At 37.3% G+C, this 26,849-nt stretch overlaps 1 protein-coding gene across 5 annotated transcripts in view; it reads right to left on the reverse strand.

Annotated features, from left to right (window-relative positions):
- KIF13A (kinesin family member 13A) overlaps window positions 1-26,849 on the reverse strand; it is an 80,281-nt gene that overhangs the window by 15,623 nt on the left and 37,809 nt on the right. For 3 of the 5 annotated variants that reach the window (XM_081326163.1, XM_081326161.1, XM_081326160.1), the window contains exons 15-33: window positions 26,109-26,195; window positions 24,735-24,904; window positions 24,039-24,249; window positions 22,471-22,633; window positions 21,306-21,446; window positions 19,916-20,065; window positions 18,357-18,521; window positions 15,399-15,572; window positions 12,869-13,020; window positions 12,642-12,774; window positions 12,397-12,543; window positions 9,541-9,582; window positions 7,618-7,717; window positions 6,684-6,810; window positions 4,301-4,356; window positions 3,426-3,550; window positions 2,161-2,337; window positions 586-678; window positions 287-439 (exon numbers count right to left, since the gene is read on the reverse strand). In XM_081326163.1, the coding sequence (XP_081182289.1) occupies window positions 287-439; window positions 586-678; window positions 2,161-2,337; window positions 3,426-3,550; window positions 4,301-4,356; window positions 6,684-6,810; window positions 7,618-7,717; window positions 9,541-9,582; window positions 12,397-12,543; window positions 12,642-12,774; window positions 12,869-13,020; window positions 15,399-15,572; window positions 18,357-18,521; window positions 19,916-20,065; window positions 21,306-21,446; window positions 22,471-22,633; window positions 24,039-24,249; window positions 24,735-24,904; window positions 26,109-26,195 (2,566 nt within the window). The remainder of the gene's footprint in view (window positions 1-286; window positions 440-585; window positions 679-2,160; window positions 2,338-3,425; window positions 3,551-4,300; window positions 4,357-6,683; window positions 6,811-7,617; window positions 7,718-9,540; window positions 9,583-12,396; window positions 12,544-12,641; window positions 12,775-12,868; window positions 13,021-15,398; window positions 15,573-18,356; window positions 18,522-19,915; window positions 20,066-21,305; window positions 21,447-22,470; window positions 22,634-24,038; window positions 24,250-24,734; window positions 24,905-26,108; window positions 26,196-26,849) is intronic. The other 2 variants (XM_081326164.1, XM_081326162.1) reach the window with 1 other exon arrangement.

Genomic DNA, 26,849 nt, shown 5'->3' on the forward strand with positions numbered 1-26,849 from the left:
GATGACAACATTAAGGAAACATTTGGGATGTGAAGTGCTTCAAATCAGATGCAGGAACAATGCTTTGGAGGGCTCATGGGTAGGCATGCCACACCTGTCAACACCTCTTCACATGGTAGCCATTCACTCCCATGAAAATGCATTCTTGAGTAAGGAGGCACCAAAGCATGCCTTGGCCTGTCTCAAATACAAGTGCTTCTTTAGTTGACCTTTTCTGATTCAGATTCAAATACGGCTCATACCTAAAAACCAAATGCAATAAGCCTAAAGCTTTTTTCCTATTCACCTGTCTCAGACGTTCAAGACTCAAAATATTCTCCACTTGTAATACCCCACGTATATATTTTTCAATGTATGTTTCACCATCAGAGGTACCCTCATTTTCATTTCTGGCTGCCATCAGAGCTAGAGTCTCTCGATCCTCAATTTCTTCTGTGGCCTAAAAAATTAAAATTTTGATTCAATGCAGGATTGCAATTTTAGATTTAATGCAAGTCTGTCTGCGACAAGATTCATGTCGGAATGACTTAGTATGAAAAACCAAATGGTATTCTACTTTCTTGATAGGAGCACAGTTGTATTTACCTTTGGTATGTTGGATACTATTTCATAGGTCACACCACAAGCATACCATATATTTTTTAGAGATATTCTTCGTTTGAGACTTTGTGTAAAACTCTAGGGGAAAAAAGTAAACAATAAGTGAGCCAATTCTCTAAACTAGTGTATCAAAAATATATTGAATATCTCTTCTCAAATCTACTTCAGGCACAGCACATATATGAACTTTTAGAAAAGGTATGGGGTCTTTTTTCATATGGTTCAACACACAGCAATCACTTAAGTCCACGTGAAATTCTTTCAAACTGCAAAACTAAATGGGAATGTATCTAGTAAGTGGTAGAACATAAAACGGTTAAGCGTGATACTAAAGCCCTTTTGAACTTTTCAAGGATGGAGAAGATTTAACTATAATGTCAAAAATGCATGATGGGAAATGGCCATCATCATTTTGTGTGTTTCCAGTATCAGATGTATTTGGCCTTTTATCTCTCTGACATAGCTGCAAGTTCTAAAATTATTGCATCATAGATATAGGAACTGTTCAAATTACCAATGCAAATGAAAAGGAAAACTTGTGTGCAAAAATACTCTCATAGAGACTACCTACTGTATACAGGTAGTTCTTGACTTACAACCATATGTTTAGTGACCGTTTGAAGTTACAATGGCACTGAAAAAAGTGACTTATGAACGCTTTTCAGACTTACAACTCTTGCAGCTTCCCCAAGGTCAAAGTTTGGACACTTGGCAAGTGGTTTATGATGGCTGCAATGTCCCAGGATCTTATGATCACATTTTGTGACCTTCTGACAAGGAAAGTCAATGGGGAAACCAGATTTACTTAACAACATGTTGCTAACTTAACATCTGCAGTGATTCCCTTAAAAACTGTGGCAATAAAAGTTGTAAAATGGGCCAAAACTCATTTAACAACTGTCTAGCTTAGCAACAGATATTTGGGGCTCAGTTGTGGTCATAAATTGAGGACTACCTGTTCTTTGTTCAATTATAAAATTACTAAAGCAGTGAAATATAATACTGAGGTTTACTTGGTAATATTTACTTTTGAATTAAACTACAGATGGAAATGGAAGAATACTGAATAGATCTGCTTCAAATTTTCTAACTTTAAAGGTAAAGGTTCCCCTGCACATGCGTGCTAGTCGTTTCCAACTCTAGGGGCCGGTGCTCATCTCTGTTTCAAAGCCGAAGAGCCAGCACTTGTCTGAGGACATCTCCATGGTCATGTGGCCGGCATGACTAGACGCGAAAGGCGCACGGAATGCTGTTACCTCCCACCGTAGTGGTCCCTATTTTTCTACTTGCATTTTGACGTGCTTTCAAACTGCTAGACTGGCAGAAGCTGGGACGAGTAACAGGCGCTCACTCTGCTACGCGGCACTCGGGATTCGACCCGCCAAACTGCCGACCATCTGATCGACAAGCTCAGCATCCTAACCCACTGAGTCACTGCGTCCCTTTTTCTAACTTTACTATATCTCATTTTTCTTTCAACTGCTAAAATAATAAAATGGTAAAAAATATGAGCAAAACAGAATGTATGGAAAGATCTAGGGAATATAAGACACCACGTACCTGCTTATTATAAATATTAGCAGCAATCCGTTTACGTAATACCAGTTCCATTGCAGCAGGATGGCTGAGTTGGACTGTAATCTTGAGAATCAAATATATTCTCTCATTTTGAGGTGTTACCCTATTTAGGTGGACTGAATCATGTACAGAAGAATCCCAGGCTGCAGTGGCTGAAATCTAAATGGATAGTTTGGTTGAAGGTGAAATAGAAAACTCACCTCACCTCGATGAGGATCCAAAGTGTAAAGATATATTTTCTTGAAGAAAATTATTTATCCTAGATAATGAAGTGTACATTGAGACATGTAACAGAAGACTAAAGCAACACCCCATTTCCTCTTAAAGTTGAGGTGGCTGGTGCTAGAATTCATAATTATGTTTCTAACAACTGCCATTCTAAGTCCACTCCTATCAACACTGACAGGCAAACTACTTGTATATAAAATGAGAGCTAATCCCACTCCCTTCTAAAACTGATGTTATCTAGTCTAACAAAGCTCAAGAGAGCCCCAAGGACTCGCAGTTCAACCCTAAACTACAAATATTCTCTTGTTTTGTTGACCTAAATGCTTTCATGTTTACCATATCTTCATTGAAAAGTCTGGGCCAAGTGGGAGGAGCAACTTAGTTTTAGAATATCCTTCTCTACTATAAGGAAAAATCTCTTTTTCGTATTTTTACATACGTAAAATATGTATGTAAACGAACAAGAAAAATATGCTATCACATTTCTTATTTAATTTAAGGTAATACAAACCCATTTGGATTACAGTGAAGCTCTAACTAATGCAGCTTTCCTGAATTTGGTGTCCTCTTATTAGAACTACCACTCCCAGAATTCCCAACTACTGACCATAATATCTATAAATTTGAGGAGTTATAGTTTGAACGTTATCTACCTAACAGAATATTAATGAAGTTTAGTCTACATCTTATTTTCCATAGTAGTCAATAAGATGTTCAAGAACTGAAAGTGAGTTCATTGGTATTTTGATGCAGATTAGTTGGGGAATTATAACAACTAATAATTTAATATTTATTTATTCATTCAACAAAAGGGCTACAGTAATAGGAGTTAAAAAAAACTAGAGGATACTCTATAAACATCTATATGTTAAATTTTATTCTTGAGGAATAAGTCTAAGCAAAACAAATTGTTCAACAAAGAAAATGCAAGAAATGAGTATTGAAGATTTGAATGAAATAATATTAATCATGTAACAGATCACTAGTAATAGAACCAGAATAACCATAAATCTACTTACCTCATCCTTACTCTGCTTTATTATTGGCAAATAAAAAAACTGACTTCCATGCTCCTTTGGTAGTATTGAGTTCACTCCAGAGGCATGTGGGCCTATAAGCTGTTCATTGGCACTAAGATCATCAGCTACCAACAAAGAAAATGGAACTACAATTAAGGCAGGACTAGCTTTAAATTCTACCCAGGATCATGTGAGTAGAACTGTAACAGCAAACAAAAAATATAAAATAAATCCTAAATACAAATTACACTGCTGAGAAAAAGATTTTTGCTTTATTGGCAATCAATATCAACCACTGGATTCTTAAATGAGGATAATTACTGACAGAGGGTTATTCAAATTACTTTAAGTGCAATCTAAATTTATTCACAATACCTGATAAAACTTTATTCAAATGTCTGCAATATCCTTCCATGTTTCATCTCTAAGTTGCAATTAAATACAGCAAAATATATGCCTTCAACAACAGCCAGCTTCTTGCTTAATTTATCACCCATCATTATGAACAAACTGAAAACCTACAAACAATTTTTGAATAGATTTTGGCTTTTTAAATTGTTGTTATGTTCCATAAGCTACTTTTTTATTTATAAGACTTACCATAGTTTATTTTGGTAGTATGGTACTGCCTCAGCAGAAACAACATCTAGATGACCTATATTTTTATTAAAGTCCCTAAGCATATCTTCTCATATTTTAGAGGAATTTTATTGCCCAAGACTGGATTGTTCTCAACACATTCAACAATCCAATGATGTATTTCCCAAAAGTCACTTCAAGTCCAAGGTGCAATTGAAAACTATTTTTCAATGCAGTACTAAACTGTATCATGAATATCCACAGCTCTATATCATGAATACCAAATTGGAACTTACCATTTAAATCAAGAAAAAGTACAGGGACATGTGTTTCCATTCCAGGAGGTGGGACCCTAATAACAAAGAAATATATCAATCAATAGATTGAATCATAATTTGCAGATATTTTAATGGTAAATTAAAGCTCTCCTGGGTTTGAAGTGGCAATGAGGCATGCCCTCCTCCAGGGGGCGTCCTTGGACCCAATACTTTTTGGTAACTATCATCCAGTCTACAATCTTCTCTTCTTGGACAAGGCTGTCAGTCTGCAGATATGGGAATGACCTTGGGAGATGGGTGAAGAGACACTGCCTAGGAAACCAGCAGAGAAGAGCAGGCATAGCATAGTGGGCTGAACAAGAAGCACAGAAGGGACCCTCCCTAGGTTCTTGTGCTGTAAATGTGATGGTGGGGCAAATATAATTTCAGACATGCGAAGTTCTGTTAATGTAGCTTTATGATAAAGCAGAATTCACTTATTTGCTCGTGTTTCCTGTCTGGTCTACCTGGTAAGGCTAGCATCAGCTGTGGAAAACCCTGGAGGAAACAGGTTATCTAGACCTGTTTCAGATCAGGTTTCAGGCCAGGATATAGTACTGAAGCAGTTTTAGTCACGCTTGTTAATGATCTGTGGCAGAGGCTGGATGGTGATGCTGTATCCATCCTGGTGCTTCTTGATCTCTTGGCTGCTTTTGATACTGTTGACCACAGGATCTTTCTGAGCTGATTCTGTGGGATGAGGGGGATAGGAGGGACTGGACCTATAATAAAAACATGCTATCTCCTGACCTTAGAACAGTAAAGCATCTCTAACTTAAGGTACTCAATAGAACTTTCTCTTGGAATAAATCCACTGAATAGGTTAAATCCTGACAATATCTTGATGCCAAATTATTTAAAGTTGTAGGTTAAAGCCAGCACTCTGAAAGGCAATTAGAAACTTTGGGGCCACCAATTCAGGGCATGCAGCATTGATTTAATGTTTCTGGTGACTAAGGTAAAGGTAAAGGTTTCCCCGCACATGCGTGCTAGTCGTTTCCAACTCTAGGAGCCGGTGCTCATCTCCGTTTCAAAGCCGAAGAGCCAGCGCTTATCCGAGGATGTCTCCGTGGTCATGTGGCCAGCATGACTAGACGCCAAAGGCGCACGGAACGCTGTTACCTTCCCACCGTAGTGGTCCCTATTTTTCTACTTGCATTTTTACGTGCTTTCGAACTGCTAGGTTGGCAGAAGCTGGGACGAGTAACAGGCGCTCACTGTTATGTGGCACTCAGGATTCGATCCGCCAAACTGTCGACCTTCTGATCGACAAGCTCAGCATCTTAACCCACTGAGCCACCGTGTCCCTTGGTGACTAGTGTTGGCTAATTTGTGGCCTGATCTAAGTTTTCACAATAATTCTGGAACTTCAGATGAGATTTGACAAGTTCATCAGATTTCAGCAACATTCTCAGGAATTACCCAGGTGACCCCCACCACTCATTTAGGTAATAAGCCATTAATGCCTCAGACCTGACATTCTACTTCTACTTCTTTTTTCCCCACTTCTTCCTCTAAATTCATCACAACAGCCTTAAATTCTAAGAGTTTTGGAAATCATGATCTTTAGATCCTTATAAGACTATTTAGACAATGCAGTAAGACTTAACAGTTAACAAAGAATATACTTTTGCATTCATCAACGCTACATGCAGAAACTGCTATCATCTTGAATTCCTTGATGAAAGACAGAGCAGAAATCAAATAGTCTGGATAAGTCTATTACAGTTTGGAAAGAAATCAAGGCCTCACCCAAAAGACACCCCCCCCCTTTTTATTGTATCACGTAACAACAAGGCTGTATAATAGGTTGGATTGAGAGTGTGCGATTAGCCAAAGCCATTCAGGACTGAAATTCCCAACTCCTAGTCCAACACCTTACACCACACTGGCCTGAATTACAGCGTAAAATAAATCTAAATTTATAACTTGTCTACTAAACTGGTGAAGGAGGAATTCATTAAATATATTAAATTAATTAATTAAATATAAATTTTATTTGTCCCAAATTTCTATTGCAATCAGACTTGGAAAAATTATTCCAAAGATACGTATTAAAAAGCTTTACCATGCCTAACTGCACCATTAGAAAACAGAGGGGAGAAAAAGAGATTAAGTGAATTATTCTTTATTATACGATGATATATTACCCTATTATAATTGGGTTCCTTCTCTTTGGGTTTGTATTACTTTATGTTGTGAACTTTTTTCAGAGCATCAGCTTGATGTGATATAAAATTTAACATTAAAAAAATCCCACACACATTGTAACACAGCAACCTCCTATCCCCGCATTTTGATACTCATATGAACTTATTTTACACTGAATGTGCAATGTGATGCAGTGATTCTCTCCACCTACCAGTTTGCAGGAGCACCTGGAATACCACTGTTTGGTGCTGGGACCAGCACAGCATTTCTCTCTTCTGTGAGTCCCACCCATTGTTCTACAAGCCTGGCTTCTCTTTCTATGTCATCATCTGTTTTCTCTATAAGGCAAAGTAATACATGGAGAAGGCAAGAGACACCATATCGGAGGCAAAATCCTTAAGATACAATACATTTTGTTCAACATTGTGAGGAAGCATGGCAGATTATTTTTAAATTAACAATGGACAAAAATCAGCTCTAACACAGCTCATGAGAGGGTACAAAGAAAAGCAACTAAGATGATTAGGGGGCTGGAAGATAAAACACATGAAGAAGGGTTGCAGGAATTTGGTATGTCTACTCTAGTGAAAAGAAGGACTAGGGGTGACATGACACCATGTTCCAATATTTTAGGGAGTGTCACAAAGAAGAGGGTGTCAACTTATTTTCCAAAGCACCAGAGGCAAATCAAGAAACAATGGATGGAAACTAACCAAGGAGAGAAGCAACCTAGAACTAAGGAGAAATTTCCTGACAGTGAGAACAATCAACCAGTGGAATGGCTTGCCTTCAGAAGTTGTGGGTGCCCCATCACTGGAGGCTTTTAAGAAGAGACTGGACATCCATTTGTCTGAAATGGTATAGGGTCTAGGGGATTGGACTAGAAGACCTCCAAGGTCCCCTCCAACTGTGATGATGAAGATGTTGTTGATGATGATGATAATTTCTGTCACTGAAGTAGCTATCCAGTTTCATTTTATAATAAACTAAACAGCATCATGGTAGCCGTATTAAAAGTTCTTTTAACTATGTAATTTTCAAATATTAAAATAAATATTTGTAGGAGACCATAACAGCACTATACACTATCTGCAAACAATAGAAAAGGGGGTTATAAAAGAAGCTAAGTCACAAGGCTCACAAACCTTGTTTGTTGCTGATTTTTTTAATTTGCTCATCTAAGTATTCTTTGCGTTTTATTAGCGCTTCTGACCACTTCTCCCTCACACAATTCAAATCTTCCTCCTAGTGGAAAAAAAAACCATATAGCTGAAATGATAATATACATATTTAATTTTCTACAGCTTCAGATTTGATTGGAGAAGATTACTTAATCATTTTGATTATTGATACAGGGAAGAATAAATACTTCAATTACAACAGAGTCACAATAAATTGCCCCAGAAGGCAAGCTCGCCCAGATTGCAAACAGCAGAGAGAAAGAAAAGCTGGAAAATGCATCAGATTGATAGAAATATTTATTTCAAATTCATTATTGTAAATCTGTGATTTAAACCTAAGCAGGAAAGTAATGCAGCAGTCAACAAATTATTTGCAGCACAAGGAAGTGTCGATTAAATCAATATAACAACCCTTAAAACTGTATCAATTCTTTCATAATTCGCTCTTACCAATGCAACTAAACCAGGCATGTCAAACTCGCAATGTCATGTGACGTGGCACGACGTATCAGGACTTTTTCCCCATTGCCGGCAATGGGGAGGGCACAGTTTTGTCGTGGTGCATCCGGCCCACGGGCCGGCAGTTTAACATGCCTGAACTAAACCATCCCCATGCAAAACCAAAAACCATGCAGTCATGCTTTTTGACATTACAGGAATGTTTCATCTGTTCCTTAGCATACATTATCAAGAAGCACTTTAAGCAGCAAGAAGCACATTAGTAGCTAATTTGGGCTCAAACTACTTGTGAGAGCAGCTTAGTTGTGCATTTAAACTTGGATCTATGGAATTCAAACAGGAGTAAGGGGGGGGTATATAATTTTTGCCTATTTTAATTTACCTTCCCGTAATCTGAACCTGAAGCCACCTTCCCTTCAATCCAGCTTAGAATCAGGAATGCATCTAATCATAGAGGATTGACTGGAGAAAGGGAATGGGTTTCAGTTCTCATTACCTACAAACCCTTAAATTAGATCCATATGATCTTCTTTGTACATGATAAGAGTCAAATCTGAGTCTCAGCATAAAGGTTTACAAGTAGTTCAAGCTAAGTGTCCATAATAAGTCACTGTACAATCTATTAAACTATTTTAGAATATGTTGAAACTAATACCTGTGCTAATTTTGCTGCTTCTTAAAAGTTAAAAAGTTAAAAACCTCTACTAGTTCTGAATTAAAATGTATTACTTAATTCTGAAATCTGTTACAGGCTATTATTTGGAAAGAAGCATTCATTGATATTTTAAAAAGTTAACATATGACTAAAAATTGAATTTGCACAACATTAAATCAGAATAAAACTTAAATTCTGGATGATTACTGAATTTAAAAATCTAACAGGATTTTGTATGAAATTAAAAAGGCAGACATTCATACATTAAAAAAGATTTCAACTTTGTGCAAGAATTATTCTGTCAAGTAAGTCACTTAATCTGAGTTGTGTTGGAGATTGTTGAGAATGCTGTTCAGTTGTGTTGGTTAGGTTATATATGTACAAAAATTTCTAAGGCAAGCATTTTACTTATAACATTCATGTTTTTTATCTATTAAAAGAAGCACCTATTCTTCGATCTACTGCATTTATTTTATATGCTGTTTTATTGTTCTAATTATTTTGCAAGTCATTAACAGAATTTTTAACACAAAGATTAGCTAAATGCATTTTCAATCAACAAATACTGCGTATGGCGTATTGATAGTTATAGATGTCAAGCGCAACAATATAATTTACGGTCAAATTTAATCTAAATAATTGAAAAGACCTTTAAAGCCAGAGAGTACTTCAAAAGCTAGCACTGTTTGTGCTAATATTCTAGAAATGCTTTGGTAACAATTAGCATTAGCTGTGCCCCATGCCGTGTGATTTAATAGCAACAGCAGCAATACCTGATAACTATCCATATCACCATCATCATCATCATCTCCTTTCTGATGGAAAAAAATAAGCTTTATAAACATATAGAACATGCATTACTGGTAACACACCTCAACAAATGAGAGATACATGCAATACAGATTTTGAAAAACCCCATCAAATTAGCCTCAGCAGTCGACTAACAATGCTTAAGGAAGCAATCAAATGTCTCTCTTACATACACAATAAAGTTATGGCAGCTCAGGCTTCTACGCCAGGGACTCCCAACCCTGGCAACTTTAAGAGGTATGGACTTCAACTCTCAGAATTTCCCAGCCAGTTAGCTATGCTGGCTGGGGAATTCCGGGAGTTGAAGTCCACACACACATTTTAAAGAAGCCTGAGCTTCCATACCTTTATTGTGTATGTAAGAGAGTCGGGAATTCCCCCAAGGCTGGGATTTCCTTTTCGATGCTGCTGAGATGCAATTTGTCAGTTACACTTTCTCAAGGGAAGTAAACACTACAAAGGAGAGTTTCTTGGATTACGTAAACTGAAAATCGCAGTTCAACAATTTGGAAGTCATGTTTGAAGGGAGAAGAGCACATCTGTTCTTTGATTACCCAAAAAATTGTGCTGAGTTTGGTGTACTATGGGATAGCATATGCAATCAAAGGGAAGTGAGTATTCCTGCACTGAGAAACTCATCAAAGAAAGACGGGTTAAAAGACTGCAAGCTACATTTAGTTATTGGAAAAGTAGAATGATTTATTTGTTTCATGTATAGTTTATTTTTCTTCTAAGGAGCTTTCGGTGGCACAAATGTGACTTCATCCTTTTTATCCTGATAGCTACTCTGTAGGATTAGTTAAGACTTTTATTCATGCTATCCAAAACTTAATTTGCATTTTTTTCTCTCTTAACTCAAATATAGAATCAATTACTCCCATTTATTAGGGTTAAAAACCTGATACACCTATTACACCCATTACATATAAAGGGAAGAATAATGGAAGATAAATGGCTGCCAGCTACAGTGCCATTTTCTTTCTCTGGAAATACATTACAAATTTCTGTATGTATGTAAACAACTATCAGTGGCTAGCCCAAAGTTCAAATAGACTGGATCTCCAGTCTTTTCGCCGCGGCCTTAAAACATTCCTTTTCCATCAGGCTGACCTGGACTGACAACAGGGATTTTTAAAATGTTTTTAATTTTATTATTGGGGCTGCTAGTTTAATCCTTTTTTAACTTTTGTATTATTGTATTTTTTATTGTTGTTAGCCGCCCTGAGTCCTTCGGGAGATAGGGCGGCATATAAGTCCCAAAAATAAATAAATAAATAAATAAATAGTAAACAATCTATATTGATCTTTGGGCTTGTGCTCTCTTTTTCTAAACATAAAAGGTGAAGAGAAAATGGTTCCACTTTTGATTTTTTTTTTTTATGAAACAGACCGATACCGAATGGTAGTTTTACATTTTTAGTGAAGCACGTACTATGCTTCAGAATTTGCACATCGTAGAGAGCTACAGTTCATCATAACTAAAAATGAAAATGTTTTAACTTTTTTCCACTTACATCTGAGAAAGAAGCAAATAAATGCCTATGGTATTCTGTAAGTAGAGATACACGTACCCATAGCGTTAATGTGGTTTTTTTAAAAAGAAATTCTAAATTATAGTTTATATCCGAATAGGTAACCTATTTTTCTCAGTGCTTGGAGATACATTTTCAAAAGTCCCAACCAGTCTGTCCTAAGGCCAGAAATTATGAAAGTTTTAGCTCAAAATAGCTACACGTCACCAATTATTTAAATGGGCAACAGGAATCATCCGCACCACTGAGATTTGGGATACATGACAGAGAGGGAGGGAGGAAGAGAATAAGAACATTAAGAACCCATAACTTACTTACTTTATTTATTTATTTATTTATTTATTTATTTATTTATTTATTTATTTATTTATTTATTCGGTTTGGACTCAGGGCGGTTGACAAGGCAAAATTTAAAAACAATCCAATATAAAATTAAAATTAAATTAAATTAAGTCTAGCCGCAAAAATTAAATCACAATATAAAAATATTAAACCCCCTCAGTCCAGATCAGATAGCTCAAAGAGCCAGGTTTTTAGGTCCCGGCGAAATGAACGAAGGTCGGGGGCAGTCCGGAGTTCCGTTGGCAGTTGATTCCATAGTTTTGCTGGCACATATATTCCTTCCATACTACCCAGGACCTGTCTATTTATCATTCTGTATCTCCCAGTACTGGTAATCTTTAACTTACAACAGTTCATTTAGTGACCATTCAAAGTTGCATCAATGAAAAAGTGACTTATGACCATTTTTCACACTTACGACCATTGCAGCATCCCGATGATCATACAATCAAAATTCAAATGCTTGGCAACTGACTCATACTTATGACAGTTTCAGTGTCCCAAGATCATGTGATCACCTTTTGCGACTTTCTGACAAGCAAAGTCAGTAGAGAAAGCAGATTCTCTTAACCACCATGTTATTAACTTAACAACTGCAGTGATTCACTCAACAACTGTGGCAAGAAAGGTCATAAAATGGGGCAAAATTCATTTAACAAACACCTTGCTTAGCAACAGAGATTTGGGGTTCAGTTGTGGTCCTAAATCGAGGACTACCTATAAAGAACTGATGATCTTATAGTGATCTGAAGGTCACAAGAGAGTCAGAAAGAAGTGGCGTACACGGAACTCATCCTAACACTGATGCAATGGTCCATTTATGAATTATGATGTAGAACTTGGAGAAAGCAACTCAAATGTACATGTTGACAGCTATGTTACACACTACAACTGAAAGACTAAATCTGTATCATGCTTTAATATTTTAATATTTAAAAGGCCTACCTGGTAACTGTCTAAGCCCCGTTGCAGTTTGGTGGATCTGGCAGTCACACACCCAATGGAAACGGACAGAATAGCTTCAACCATAAGTGGCAATGTTCCCGAGTGTTGCACTGGTTTAACTACCACCTGAACTCTACGTGAATGACCCTGCACAATTAAAAAAAAAGGGGAGAGTGGAAGTAATATAAAAATATACTAATACACTAGCATTATTTTTTAAGAGGAGAAAAGCCCATCCACCATACCTGTCTAAGTTGGAAAATTCCTCCTGTGTTTACATCTTTTGCCTGGTGAAGCTCCACAGCTGCATAATCACCAATTTCATTTAGTTCTTGAATTGAAACCCACATTTCTATTCGACGTGTTACTTCATTCCACCTGAAGACATTTTTTTAAAAAATATCAATAAATATGCTTTTCGGAAGCCCCAGAATAACTAATCCCTGTTGAAGATTCAAGGATAATGTAATACCTGTCTCTCAAGGTCCTAGATTTTGCACGAAGAGAATCTACCTCCCATATGGAGGTCCCATTTCCAGCACACCTGTGACCCCAGACCTCAATAGCAAGAGCTCCATCCGCAATGAACTCCAGAAATTCCTCTGTTACATTCACCATATAATCCTAAAAAAAATGGGAACATTTACCACAGAAAACATAATGTATGCCCTGTACGGTAAAGAAGAAATACATCAAATTCCCAGACTCAAAATGGATTGCAAATATAGAGAAAAATACAGCTAAAGCTGACAGATCATTCCGTGAATCAGTTCATCTGCACCGACATGCTGTACCGTGCAGATTCCAGGATATAGTTAACAGATTTCTATTTTATAACAATAGAATGTTTTCAGAAATGATCAAAAACCAGTTTTTATAGTGGTGGATACAATATATTTTGTATTCAAACCTGTATCTCAGCACGGCAAAACTGAACTTGAAATGATTGCTATCACCTCTCCCCCAATAAACTTTAATTTTTAAGTTACAGGATTACTTAATTATCTTTTCAATTATATTATCATAAGGTTATTTATATTTGTTGTTGTTATTTATATAACATCATCATTATATATATATAATGTATATAACATTATATATAATTTATATATATAAAATTTATAGAATTTATATAACATCATTATATAACATAATATCATAAGGTTATTTATATAACAATGTGCAATTTTTTCTGCTTTTAATGATTATATGTTTTTCATTGGTTCTGTTGGCTTTAGCTAAAAGTTTGATTCATTTGTTTGTGCCTTCGACTCAGTGTTGATTCTGGTCAGACTGTACTAACTATCCCTGCATTTATCTTGTCAAAATATTTGGAAGTGGTTTGCCACTGCTCTCTTCCTAGGGCTGAGAGGGAGTGTGCGGTCCAGGAACCCTCAATTGTTTTCATACTGAGGCAGGAATAGGATGTCCTCCTGTTTTATAGCAGGCTGCCTTTAACCTCTACACCAAATTAGCTCCCTTCACCAATTATTTTATATTAATTGCATATGTTTAAAACTAACTGAAAATTGAGAAAAGCTGTTTTGAACTGTAGATGTAAATCCAATAAATAAATTGGATTCATGCTTATCCTCTGATACCAACCGTTCAAAAGAAAATGGCTTGCTTTTTTTCTCTCACCAGACTCTTTTAAGAACTTCCTTTTTCCACTGCTTTTCTCTGAAGTTTAAATTATCCTACAGTTAGTCCTCAACCTATGACCATTCGTTCAGCAACCATTCGAAGCCAGGCTGGCACTCAAGAGTTACAGCTATCCCAGCACCCTTGCCGTTATGATATTGCAACCTGGCAACCTGTTTCCACTGACGACCAGTCACAGCGCCCTTGCAATCTTCCCTGCTGGTTCCCCAGAAAATCAATTGGAAAGCCGGCAGGAAAGGTCAGAAATCTCAGGGATAAGTCTTCCCCACCTGTGCATCCTCCCCAACACCTCTCTGTGTTTGTGCTGCACTCATTCACCCCTGCGCACCTTCCCTGACCTGCACCTCCTTTGCCTCACCTAACAACCATGGGATTCAGATAATGATGGCAACCACGACTGCAGAGATTGCTGTTGCTAAGCAATGTGATCATGCTTTACAACCTCATTGCTTAATGATGGAAATTCCAGTCCAAAATGCTGTTGCAAGCTAAGAATAACCTGTAAGAATTCTATCATAAGCGGGATACATAATGTCTCTCTTTGATATATCTAATAGCTTATAATATATGGTGGTTTAATAAAATCCACAAATGATTAAATAACGAGACGCCTGCCTAGCAAAATACATAGAATCAATTATAATACAGGCAGCCCCAAAAGTGTATTACTAACTTCAAATAGGCAGATAAATGAATTATTCTCTGAAATAATTTCTTTTTGCATAGACTTCTCTTAAAACTAGCACAAAGAGCCTTGGTGGAGCAGTGGGCTAATGCCTCCTTAAGTAACACCAGCTGCCTACAATTAGTGCAGGTTCGCATCCCACCAGGCTCAAGGTTGACTCAGCCTTCCATCCTTCCGAGGTAGGTAAAATGAGGACCCAGATTGTTGGGGGCAATAAGCTGACTTTGTAATAATGCCGCTTAGGGGGTGTGTGAAAGCCCTAATAAGCAGGCATATACATAGAATGAAGGCTACTGCTAAGCTTGTAAGCCGCCCTGAGTCTTCGGAGAAGGGCGGGATATAAATGGAATTTAAAAAAAAAAAAAAGAACCCTCCATCTTAAAAACAAAAGTAAATATGTTGCTAAAGCAATGCTCATTGTGTGTACTTGTTTTTGAGGTATCTACGAACTACTCTTAGTTTGAGGTAGACAAATGAACTGGGCTTGCAAATAGATACTAAATAATTTGCATACATGTTTTTCATATGAATAAATATTGAGGTTTTTTAATATTTACAAAAATGGATTAACCCAAATCCCTTTACCCCACAGCGTACATGCAATACACAAGTCAAAAACATAAACATGATAGTTTAAAGAAAAACAAATAATTACCCTACAATGAGAGAAAGTCACTGTAAATTGGACATCTTTGCCCAGAGTTGAAGGCACATTTGGATCTACAACTGGTGCTGCAACGGTTGGTTCACACTGATCCCAGAAGGTATATTGACAAAAGACAAAGTTTGAAAGATTCAATGGCAGTCCTGTTGCTTCTTTAATTTTTACCTGGAGAATGATGAAATGTAAATTCAATAAACCAAATTATTTATGTTTCTAAACAAGTATTTAGTTACAAAAATGCAGAAATATGCCTCAGATGGGAAAAATGTATCTTTTAATTAGCACAGCACTACAATTTTGATTCCAAAGGTTCTTCTGGTACTTCCAAAGGTACTTATGGTACATTGGGATTCAGACATGATCCTTCTCTGCAAATTATTAAAACACTTATTTTTCTGGAACCATGCAGCTGCCATCTTTGAAAGAGCTGCAGAAAAGTGCTATGTTTGTGCTCCAAAACACTTTTTGAAACTGAATCCGAATTTGTTGCATGAACCTGAGTTAGAGAGAAAGACAGAGAAGGCAGGGGAGGTATGTATAACATTTTGAAAGGGTCAACTGCCTACATGTCAGTTAAAAAATGACCCCCTAAAGCAAATGGATTCCTTACATCTCTCAAATTGGTGTTTTGCTTTGTTTTAACTCACAAAACAGCAGCTTTTCCTAAAACTGACAGCGAAAGTGTCGGTTGAAATATGAATACACCTCCAATAGAAAGAAATCATAAACTCATGTAAGAATAGGATTGGGAATTATTTCCAAGCAAGGAGCTGAACATGAGTTCAACCGAGAGGAGGTTATTGGAAGCTGCAGACCAGCAGAAGGTAAGGCAACCATGAATATTCCTTCTGTTAATACTTGCATATTCACTCACAAACGCATCTTTCCAGCCCTAATTTCTCTATTTGCTCAGTCAAAGCAGCTGAGGGAAATTTTGCCCTGCCCAGTTCTGAGCTGGACTTCCTTTTACTGTTCAGGGCCACAGAAGACAACTTATTTTTGACCCTTTCTAAATGGTGGCAGAGAGAAAAGAATTTTGTTCCCATCCCACCCACTTCGAATCAGGCTTCGACTCAACCCTGACAAGACTGAGTGGCTGTGCGTATCGGCATCTCGGGATATTCAGAATATTCCATCTCTTTCTATGGGGGGTGAGTTATTACCCCCCGTAGATAGGGCTCGCAACTTGGGAGTCCTCCTAGATTCACAGCTCTCTTTAGAAGATCACATAGTAGCTGTGACTAGGGGGGCCTTCGCCCAGGTTCGTCTGGTGCGCCAGTTGCGGCCCTATGTAGATCGGGATGCCCTACGTACGGTCACTCATGCGCTCGTGACCTCTCGTTTAGACTACTGCAACACTATCTACATGGGGCTGCCCTTGAGGACCACTCGGAGGCTCCAACTGGTACAGAATGCAGCCGCGAGAGTTGTGTTGGGAGTCTCCTGATACTCCATGTTACACCTCTGCTCCGTGAGCTGCATTGGCTCCCAGTTGTCTTCCGGGTGAGATTCAAGGTTCTGGTAATGGTTTTCAAAGCCCTACATGGCATGGGTCCGGAGTACCTTAGGGATCACCTGCTGCTGGCGTCAACTTCCCTCTGCCCTGTGCGTTCCCACAGAGAGGGCCTCCTCAGGGTGCCACCGGTCAGAGAATGTCGCCTGGTGGCCCCTAGGGGGAGGTCCTTCTCTGTGGGCACGCCGGAATTGTGGAACCGTTTGCCGGTTGAGCTCCGGATGGCGCCCGACCTTCGCTCCTTCCGATGCGATCTGAAGACTTATTTGTTCGAACAAGCCGGCCTGGCCTGATGGGGGATGGGTTTGGATTTTATTGTTGTTTTAAATGTATTTTAATCTATTGTTGTAACTTGGGCATCTTGTTTAATTCCTTTTTAATTTTTGTATTTTGTATTTTTATTTTGTATTTGTTTGCCCTGTTCACCGCCCTGAGTCCTTCGGGAGAAGGGCGGTATACAAATAAAATAATAATAATAATTATTATTATTATTATTATTATTATTATTATTATTATTATTATTATTATTATTATTATTATTATTATTTGATTACAAAGCAGAGAAAGCTTTTTCTTCTATTTCAGTGCTCTGGTGAGGGGCAGGGCCTAAGGAATTATGCATCCTGGACACGAGTCTCTCCCCCACCCAAAGCTTCATTTTGTCTCTGGTCTTCAGTACAGAATACAACTGATCTATTCTTAAAGGAACCCAATCTGAAAACTTCTTATTAACCACTTCCATCTAACTGGCAGTTAGCTGAACATAGCTAGAATATAGATTTAACCCTAGAAAATCTAACTGTGGAAGAACAGTACTTTCTAGAGCATAAATGCGGAAGGAGCCACCCTGTCTTTGGGAAGCAAGCATTCCAAGAGAAAGGAAACCACACAAGGCTTGTTTCCAAGGTCCCGCTCCACCTATTTCCTATAGGGTTGGAATCCTGTCTGTGTCCTTGCTGTAGGAAGCAGGCAAAATCTAATTAGAAATCTCAATCTAAGCTCTAATTAGAACCAAGCCATCTTAAATTGAAGATGCTCCTTCAAAATGGGCCTATTTTGGAATCAGACCAGGATCAACAGCCGTTTGATCTTCTTGGAATTAAAACCCTATTTGTTTCTTCCTATCCAGTTCCACACAAACCCTAGCTACTACATCAAGTCTTTTGACACTATCACCTGCTAAGCCTAGCTGAAGATATATACCTGGTAACATCAGCATATTAATGATATACAGCTCTGAATTGCCTGACAACCTTTCCTAGTGGCTTCATGTATCACATGTATGTTTTAATATTGGCAGTCAAGTGAAGCTCTAAATATTGACAGAAACAATTTCCTATTGCAGCATTCTAAAATGTGTAATTTCCCAATTGTATTTGTTTTAAAAAAATATCTACCCCTAAAAAACACTGGGACATCGATGATGCAGCCCTTACCCTGCATGTGAGTTTTTTTGGTCTGTGAATAATTTCTCCATTATTATCCATGATTTCTAAGCTTCCACTTTCACTAGAGTTTTCAGAAGAATCGTCTCCATCCATAACACGTTCTGGGACAGCACCCGTGACACGCATCACTTCAACATGCAGACGTCCTACCACCTGTATTACAAAAACAGTAACTTAAGATGTTAAAGAAGTCCCTAACATCCAATATCAATAATGCAGGTGGTATACATATACATTTCCTATATGTAATTTATATCATACAACTGTATCTTCAGTAACTAAATAAAGAAAAATACATATAGAATATTTTCAAGTCTGACATACTAGTCTTCTTAAACAATATTGATAATAAACTTATACTTCAAAGATTTATGTGTGTGATGGTATGTAGAAATGACCTTGGAAAACAGGAAGAAGACCCACATACCCTCGCAAGTATGTAATTCTACATCTAACTTCAGTGGACTTAAACCTATTATTAATTTACATATTCTGAAAGAAATAATTTTGAAAATCCTTTTGCATAGATACCATTCTTTCATTGATATGGCTTTTAAATTAAGCACACTAGAACTCAGTGTGGAGAAACTATTTGTCGCCATATGAAATGTATTTGTTCTCCGTATGTTCCACAGATGTCCTTCTTATTTTGGGGTATCAATGGATGATTTTTCTTTTCCTCAGGCTTTCACTCCACAGATCAACAATGTAACGTCTGGCGGTTTTTTTCCCCCCTTTAAGCCACATCCTTTGCCTTTTCTAACACTTTGCTAATGCAGACTGCAAACAGCAGCAGCACCAAATAAACAAAGAGAAAAACAGAAACACAGCAGATGGCAATTCCAACTGTGCCATACGTAACATCAGCCATTATTTGCAATTCAGTCAGTCCCTCAGGCAGTCATTCACTGGATGTATATGGCTGCCTATCTCATATGAAGAAGGGACGCGGTGGCTCAGTGGGTTAGGACGCTGAGCTTGTCGAGCAGAAGGTCGGCAGTTTGGCGGGTCAAATCCCGAGTGCCGCGTAGCAGAGTGAGCGCCTGTTACTCGTCCCAGCTTCTGCCAACCTAGCAGTTCGAAAGCACGTAAAAATGCAAGTAGAAAAATAGGGACCACTACGATGGGAAGGTAACAGTGTTCCGTGCACCTTTGGCGTCTAGTCATGCCGGCCACATGACCATGGAGACGTCCTCGGACAAGCGCTGGCTCTTCGGCTTTGAAACGGAGATGAGCACCGGCCCCTAGAGTCGGAAACGACTAGCACGCATGTGCGGGGGAACCTTTACCTTTACCTTTTATCTCATATGATGATTCCGGGTGGCTCACAACAACCAATAAAGCAAAGACACAAACCAAAGTACCCTCTTCCCTAAAGACCAGACCAAACAAGCCTCCCAGCTCAACCCCCATCCTAGCTCAATGCTAGGGGTAAGAGCCAAGTCTTCAAGGCCCCTCAGAAAGCCGAAAGGAGAGGACTATACCAGCAAAACAAAGATACTCATTTCACAAACAAAGTGCAATATTTATTATGGATTAAGCCTTACCTCCCCTTGTTGGCTAATTATCGGTACTGCATACTGAAGCTTAACATCACAGAAAAGGCACTCCAAAAAGACATTTGCTACGCCAATTAAATTGTGATTTTCTTGGGCTTCATAGAAAGGATCACCTCTTTTTCCCGTGAGTCTCTTCATCTATTTTTTAAAAAGAAGATACGAATTTCAAAGGCACAAAAGGTTTATCAAAATGATTCAACAACATGGAAATGATGAGCTATATTTTGGAATATATATCATTTATCATAAATAATTACACTATTATTTTCATTTTTACTATTATTGTAGTAATTATATTACGTATCACAGCAGAAACATACAATTATTTGCACCAAAAAGTTACATCAGTTAAAAAAAAAACATTTTGAGGACCAACAGTTTATTTATCTTTAAAACAGAAATAAGGGCTTCAAACAATCTCTATTATCTCTGAAATACAAGACACAAGGTAGTAATTAGGATCAAGACAGGATAGAAATGTAAATGTAATAATAAAACATAATGATAATGCTTATTTTTTATTGCTAGGCAGGCAATATATCCTGTAATGCTCAACAAAATCAGTGAAAGGAACTATATTACAAAGCACTAGGCATGTAATATGGGTAGCATAATGAACCAGACAAGTGTTGGTGAGCCTCTTGGTCATGGTGTGTCGAAAATTTGGAAAATGTCTAATTAGAGTCTGCTGGTGTGTCACCCCTCCCCCCCAAAAGAGAAACAATTCTCTCCTCCCTACGCACTATCTAGGCCACCCTGAACAGCGGCACTTAGCAGAGGTTGGGCCTGAGGTCAAGGCCCGGGCCTTGACTTCAGCTCAAGTGCTACCACTCCCACACAAAAAGGCACCTGTGGCAATTCCACAAGGCATGTGAGTTTTGGGGAATGGTATGATTGCCCCCCCAGGATCTGCTGCATGCCATCCCAGTAGTCTCCATGATCTGCTGCTTTCAGGAAATGTTGTTTTTCTGGTGACAGACATCTGGGCTTATCTGAGGATGGTTGCACATGGCCTTTGTTCTTGAAGAAGCTTCAGAGAAGGCTCTTCTGCAACCTTGGTAACCTCTGAAAACCATCTGAAAGGAGGCCCCATTCTTGTGCAACTTCCAGAGTTACACAAGCCCACATTTCATTCTCATGTAGCCACCATACCCTCGAAAAATCATGAGAATATTGTGTGCTTTTAAAACTAGTTGTTGGCAGGTATCCCATCACTGAAAGCATTGTGGTGTACGCCACCTTTGATGCGCATGTCACAGGTTTGCCATCACTGGATTAGAATAAACTAACATGAAAAAGGAATGAGGCAATGGAGTCTATACGGGGTTTTATGAAAGCATACTTTTATAAATCTGGTATTGGAAAAATGGTTAAATACCTCCTGAAATCTCTCTTTCCATTCTTGATATAACTCTCTCATATCAATTAATTTGTTTTCTAGCTTTTCAATGGTCCACACTTGAGTGCTTTTTCCTTTTCTTTTTACCTGAATAGCTGGTTCACTGACAATTGCTCCTCTCTGAATAACAAAACACAAACATTTTATTTACAGTATTTATTCAATTTGTGTACTGGCAAAATCTGCCAAGGTATTCTGGTAATGTAAAATCATGAATCAACAATGAAAACATCCTGAGTAAGAAAATAATACATTATTATTGTAATTAATATTAATTTGTTTATATTTAATCAATGTAACATTACATTACAATATTTGATAATGTAACATTAATATTAATATTTAAAATTAATTTATTAAAACATGGAAGTTCAGGGCTTAAAATGTGTTTTAAAAATCTATATATCTGTATGTTTCTCAGTTGCTGTCTATATATTTCTTTCTCTTTTTATGTTTGAAGGAATATATTTGAAAAATCTGTTTTCAATGTTAATCACATGGAATTAATCCAGTTAAATGTAATTTTGATTTCATGCATGAATACAAATCTCCTTTACTGAATGTATTGCAATCAACAAAGAATCCTTTATTTTGGCATAATCTTTCATGGTTATATCCACTTCACTGAATACATCACAGTCAGCTATTTGTTAGGGGAGACAAACATGTGGGCAAAATATAGCACAGTTTTTGAACAGTCTTTTTTGCATGACCATATCAGAATCGGCCTGCATGGGAAAAGCTGGCATGCAAAATGAAAGCTTTTACCTCATTCTATGTTAACATTCTATGATCTGAGTATTCCACACATATTCATTAATGGAAGTGATCTATGCTCTCACTCTCTATACAAGACTTTGTCTTATCAAATGTGAACTAATGTGAACTAATAATCACCAAGTTCTTAGCTTAATTTGGATATTTTAGTACTTCAGTACAGTACATGTGTGAATCCCTATTTATTCTGATATGTACAGGTTACAGAGACAAAAATGAAAGAAGCTGCTTATTCTTGATGTATAACTATTCCCATTCTGTCTACTTCATGCACAAAATCAGACTCTAAATCTTAACTTGAGCACAAAATGATTGTGGACTTTTTGGCATTCTACATAAAATAGTTTCTGCTAATACATTTTCTTACCTTTCTGTTTGCATTTAAATTGGCAGCAGGGATCTGAAGTGTGACTTGATAATCTGTTAGCTTACTCATTTCTTCAGCTAAAAAGTTAGCTTCCCTTACTAATGTATTAGCCTTAACTATTTGTTCTCTTAGTTTTGCCAAGCTTTGTCGAAATAATTCATCCCTATAAAGGAAACAAGACTTAAATATATCAAAAAATGTAATTTAGAAAATCAGTTTCTGATATTAGTATTGAGAAGACTACATTATTTTTAGTAAATTCTCAATGAAAAAGCATAAATTTGGTCACCAGATGTAGAGTTCTGATGAAAATTAGAATAATTATGCATCAGGAAAGCATAGTACTAACATTAATATATGTAACATTTATAATTAAATATTCAAACAAATTCATAAATTAATCCATCTTTACAGGTGTTTTAAGAGACATTATTTATAACCATGTTTACCTGAAAGCTGGAATATAGATTGATTTATGGGACCAAATTTAAACTATGTATTATTGCCTACAGACTCTCTGTTTTATTTTTTTACAAATAACACATGAAGAAAGCTTCGAAGCAAACTAGAGCCTTCTGACAAATTCAACAGCATTTTCTATTTTCAAACAAATATTTAATCTGTTTTTATTCAATGATTTCCAAGTCTCTCCAAATTATTGGGATAAAATATTTTGAATGTTAGTATGTAATACCCAAATGGTACAGTAGGCCTATCCTAAAAGTGTTTTAAAAAGGCAACTGGACTTTTTCTTGAGGATGTTTCACTTCTCCTCCAAGGAGCTTCTTCAGTTTCAAGAAACATCAAGAAAGTTCAGTTGCCCTTTTTGAAGCACTTTTGGGACAACTGTGACCTGAATGACTGAGAACCTCTGTAGATGTACAACAGGTTTAGTTCAGCACCACCTGTTCAGCCACCATTCAAAAGTATGACGACTCTGAACAAGAGGACTTATAAACGCTCCTCACAGTTGCAGCCATCACAGCATCCTGCAGTCACATGATTCTGATTCAGGGACTTGGCAGCCAGTTTGCAATTATGATGATTACAGCGTCCTTGTGATCATGGCCATCTGTGTCCTTCGCTGCCAGCTTTCGATAAGCAAAGTCAATGGGGAAGCTGGAAGGAAGTCGCAAATGGAGACTACATGACCACAGGATGCTGCAATCATATGGGATTTCCCTAAGGACAGCAAAGGGAACTGCTGCAACTGCTGTTGCAAATCAAATGTGGTCACGTGACATCACATTTTATGACCATGTCCCTTAGAGACAGAGTTGCTGATCCCAAATACCGTTATTAAGCAAGGACCATTAGAATAAATCAAGGCAGGTATAGTCTCTTAGCAAACTGGATTACACAATATTTACCGAGGAGACCATGCAAAAAACCCAGTTAAATGCACTGAAGGCCTTACAGACACAGAGTGCAAAAAAACTAAAATGACTCAGATTTGAGCAACAAATTAAGTAGGTAACCCTTTCGTATCACTATTGATTCGAAATGATTTCAAGAAATTTTGCCCTACAGCTCAATCTCTCAAGTTACTTAAAGAACAATATTCTTACCTCTCTTCTGACCAGAAATTGATTTTCTGCTCAGCAGCCTGGGCAGCATCTGAAAGGCTGCCACCACACTGCTGATAATGCCTTTCTGGAGAAAGCTGTTGCCTGAGCTGTTCCAGCTCCCGCTCATACCATATCCGCTGCTCCTCCAAAGCATTCCGTTTTTCTTCCAAATACTGTTTCTCCAAGACCTGGACCACATTTTGTAATGGATCTAGGCAGAAAAGGGCCCACTCTATTTTAGAAACTATTTCCAGTAGGAATGCTTAATATAACATTATCACTTTATGAAAATCCTCCTAGGCTTCACAACCCTATGCACTGACCTGATTAAAATACTGTCCCAATATGCCTTTTGCATAGTTTGGCTTATTTCTTAACATGGAACATTTTCATACATTCTTATAGCTAAAATGATTTAAGGTAGAATAAAGGACATGACTCAAAAACTGCACGTGTCTTCTTCTTTTTTTTAATCCCATAAAACTTTCAGGTTTAGGTTCCATCTATCAGAATAAAAATAACGTTGGGAAAATGTACTCCCAAGTTTTCTATTAGAACATCTATTTACAGAAAATTGCTACTATTATTGATGTATTGATATAGAAAAATTGTATGTTTTGTATTACAGTATGTATCAATATACTACAAACCAGAGACCTGTTTGGTTTCAGCACCCCTGAACCTCAATTTTCTCACCATTGCTGTTTAGCATTTTCATTATAACTTCCATTTGTGCAAATTCATAGTTATAGTCTGGTTCTGAAGAAGCTTCACTGGCTGCATCCAAATCGTGTTCTGCATCATGTTCTTTTTCTTTTTCAGAGTCTTTACAGCAATCTCGACGCTTTCTCTTAGGAAGATTAATTCTACATGAAAAATAAAAAGGTATAAAATTACCAACATGTTTTTTTTAAATAAATTTGTGTAAAGTTCATCTATATGAAGGAACTGGGGACAGCAGGAAAAGACATACTTGTTCCAAAACAAAGAAGGAAAAAAATGTGATTATAGTCCTTGCTCATCCTACAAAATATGAATACAAAAGTATACTGCTAGCTGTCCATCAAGCCCTTGAAACGTCACTAAACTACTGCTATGGAGGATCATTATGGAAGACAGCACTAGCAGGAAGTCACTATATATTACAGTAGGGATTCTTAGATCATCGATAATTACTCCCCAAGGAAGTACTCTGGGAATAGCCTGGAGAGAATGGAACAATTTATAGTTTATGAGTCAAGGATCCAGTTTGGAGTTGCTACCACCAAGATACTTATATAAAGTAACAAGCCTAGGTTTTTTGTGGGGATAATGTCATTATTTAATCTGGGAAAGCGGGTAGTTGGGTCAAAGATTCTAAAAACCACTGTGTTGAAGTGTCAGTCTTCCTACTACCAGTGGTAAATGTGATAAAATTTGATTTTGTTTTTTTTAAAAGAATAAAACAATTTTATATTATGAAAATGATATTTGTTACATTTTACTATCAAGATTGTTTGTGATGAATATGGCTGAATATTAAAAGCTGATAGAAGTGATAATTGAATTTAGATTGAATTAAGTTCAAATTCTCTTCAATATAGGTGTCACAGTATGAAATAACAAAAATATCAAGTGGGCTGAATAAAACTCTAGAAATAGTTGCTGGGGCCTGTATATCACTATCTCAAACTGAGAAAAACTAATTCTGAACTTTGAAATATAGTAACTTTTTAATTAATGCTTTTTGGAAGTATCCTTTGTGAGCAAAAATATTCACTTGTATATATCTATATAAATAAGGTAAACTAAGTAAAATGTTGGCCTTGACACTTGGTGATTTCCTGGACAAATCCATGTTATTTTTCTTTACATAAAAAAATATGTGGTTTGCTGCTATCTTCTTCAGAGATGCTTTTTTGACTTCAAAGTCTAGCCAACAGACATGGTATTCCTAGCGGTCTCTCATCAGTGCAAAGTACAATTCAGTTCCCTTCATGCTTAAGTTTATGACACCAGAAAAGGGCTGGCCAGGTATTGCTACCTAATATTACAACTGAACATTAAACATTCATGTTTAAAAACAAATACCTAAAAAAGTGGTTGTTTCCCCATAAGATTCTGTCTCCATGCCACAGCTGAGTCACAGAACACACCAGTGTGCCATTTACACATGATCTGAAAAATAAAACACATTTATAAGACTAAAATCACTCTTCATATTCAAGTTCCCACACCACTGTGGATAGTACTTCAGCAAAGTCCAGTCTACCAGAGAATTATTCTAGTCAGTAAGATGACTAGAGGATGAGTAAGCCTTGATATTTGCTACCTCTTTCTATGGGAGAAACAGAAAGCCTGGTAATGTCTCTTCCCTCTTTTGTCTTTTAGTGAAAGAGTGGATAATCACTGCCTTTTGGCTGTGAATTTGCCCTCATTCCCCAACAATCTGGGAAGAGTTCCAAATGTCCCCTTAGACAGGCTATATTTAGTAAGTGCTAGATTGACCATCCATTTCAAATCACCGCCAGGTCACTATATTAAAGTAAATTGATGCAGCTCACTGCTTGATAGGCTAAATACAATTATGTGGCCATTAAGTGTAGTGGAACATAGAAGTGACAAATCTCTCACTACTCTAGTTTCTTTATAGGCTGCACACCCCAAGACTTCATCCAAGTGATTTGATTTGATGCTAGGCTAGAGAAATATAGCAGTTTAAATGGCATGTGAATAGCTACACTCAACCCAGCAAGCTGTTGTAGTGTGTATGGTTGAAGCAAAGAGAAAATAAAAAGCTAAAAATCAGGAAACTGCTTAGCTCATCTGAGC

The sequence above is a fragment of the Vipera berus genome, assembly GCF_964194415.1.
Source record: "Vipera berus genome assembly, chromosome: 3".
Lineage (NCBI taxonomy): Eukaryota > Metazoa > Chordata > Lepidosauria > Squamata > Viperidae > Vipera > Vipera berus.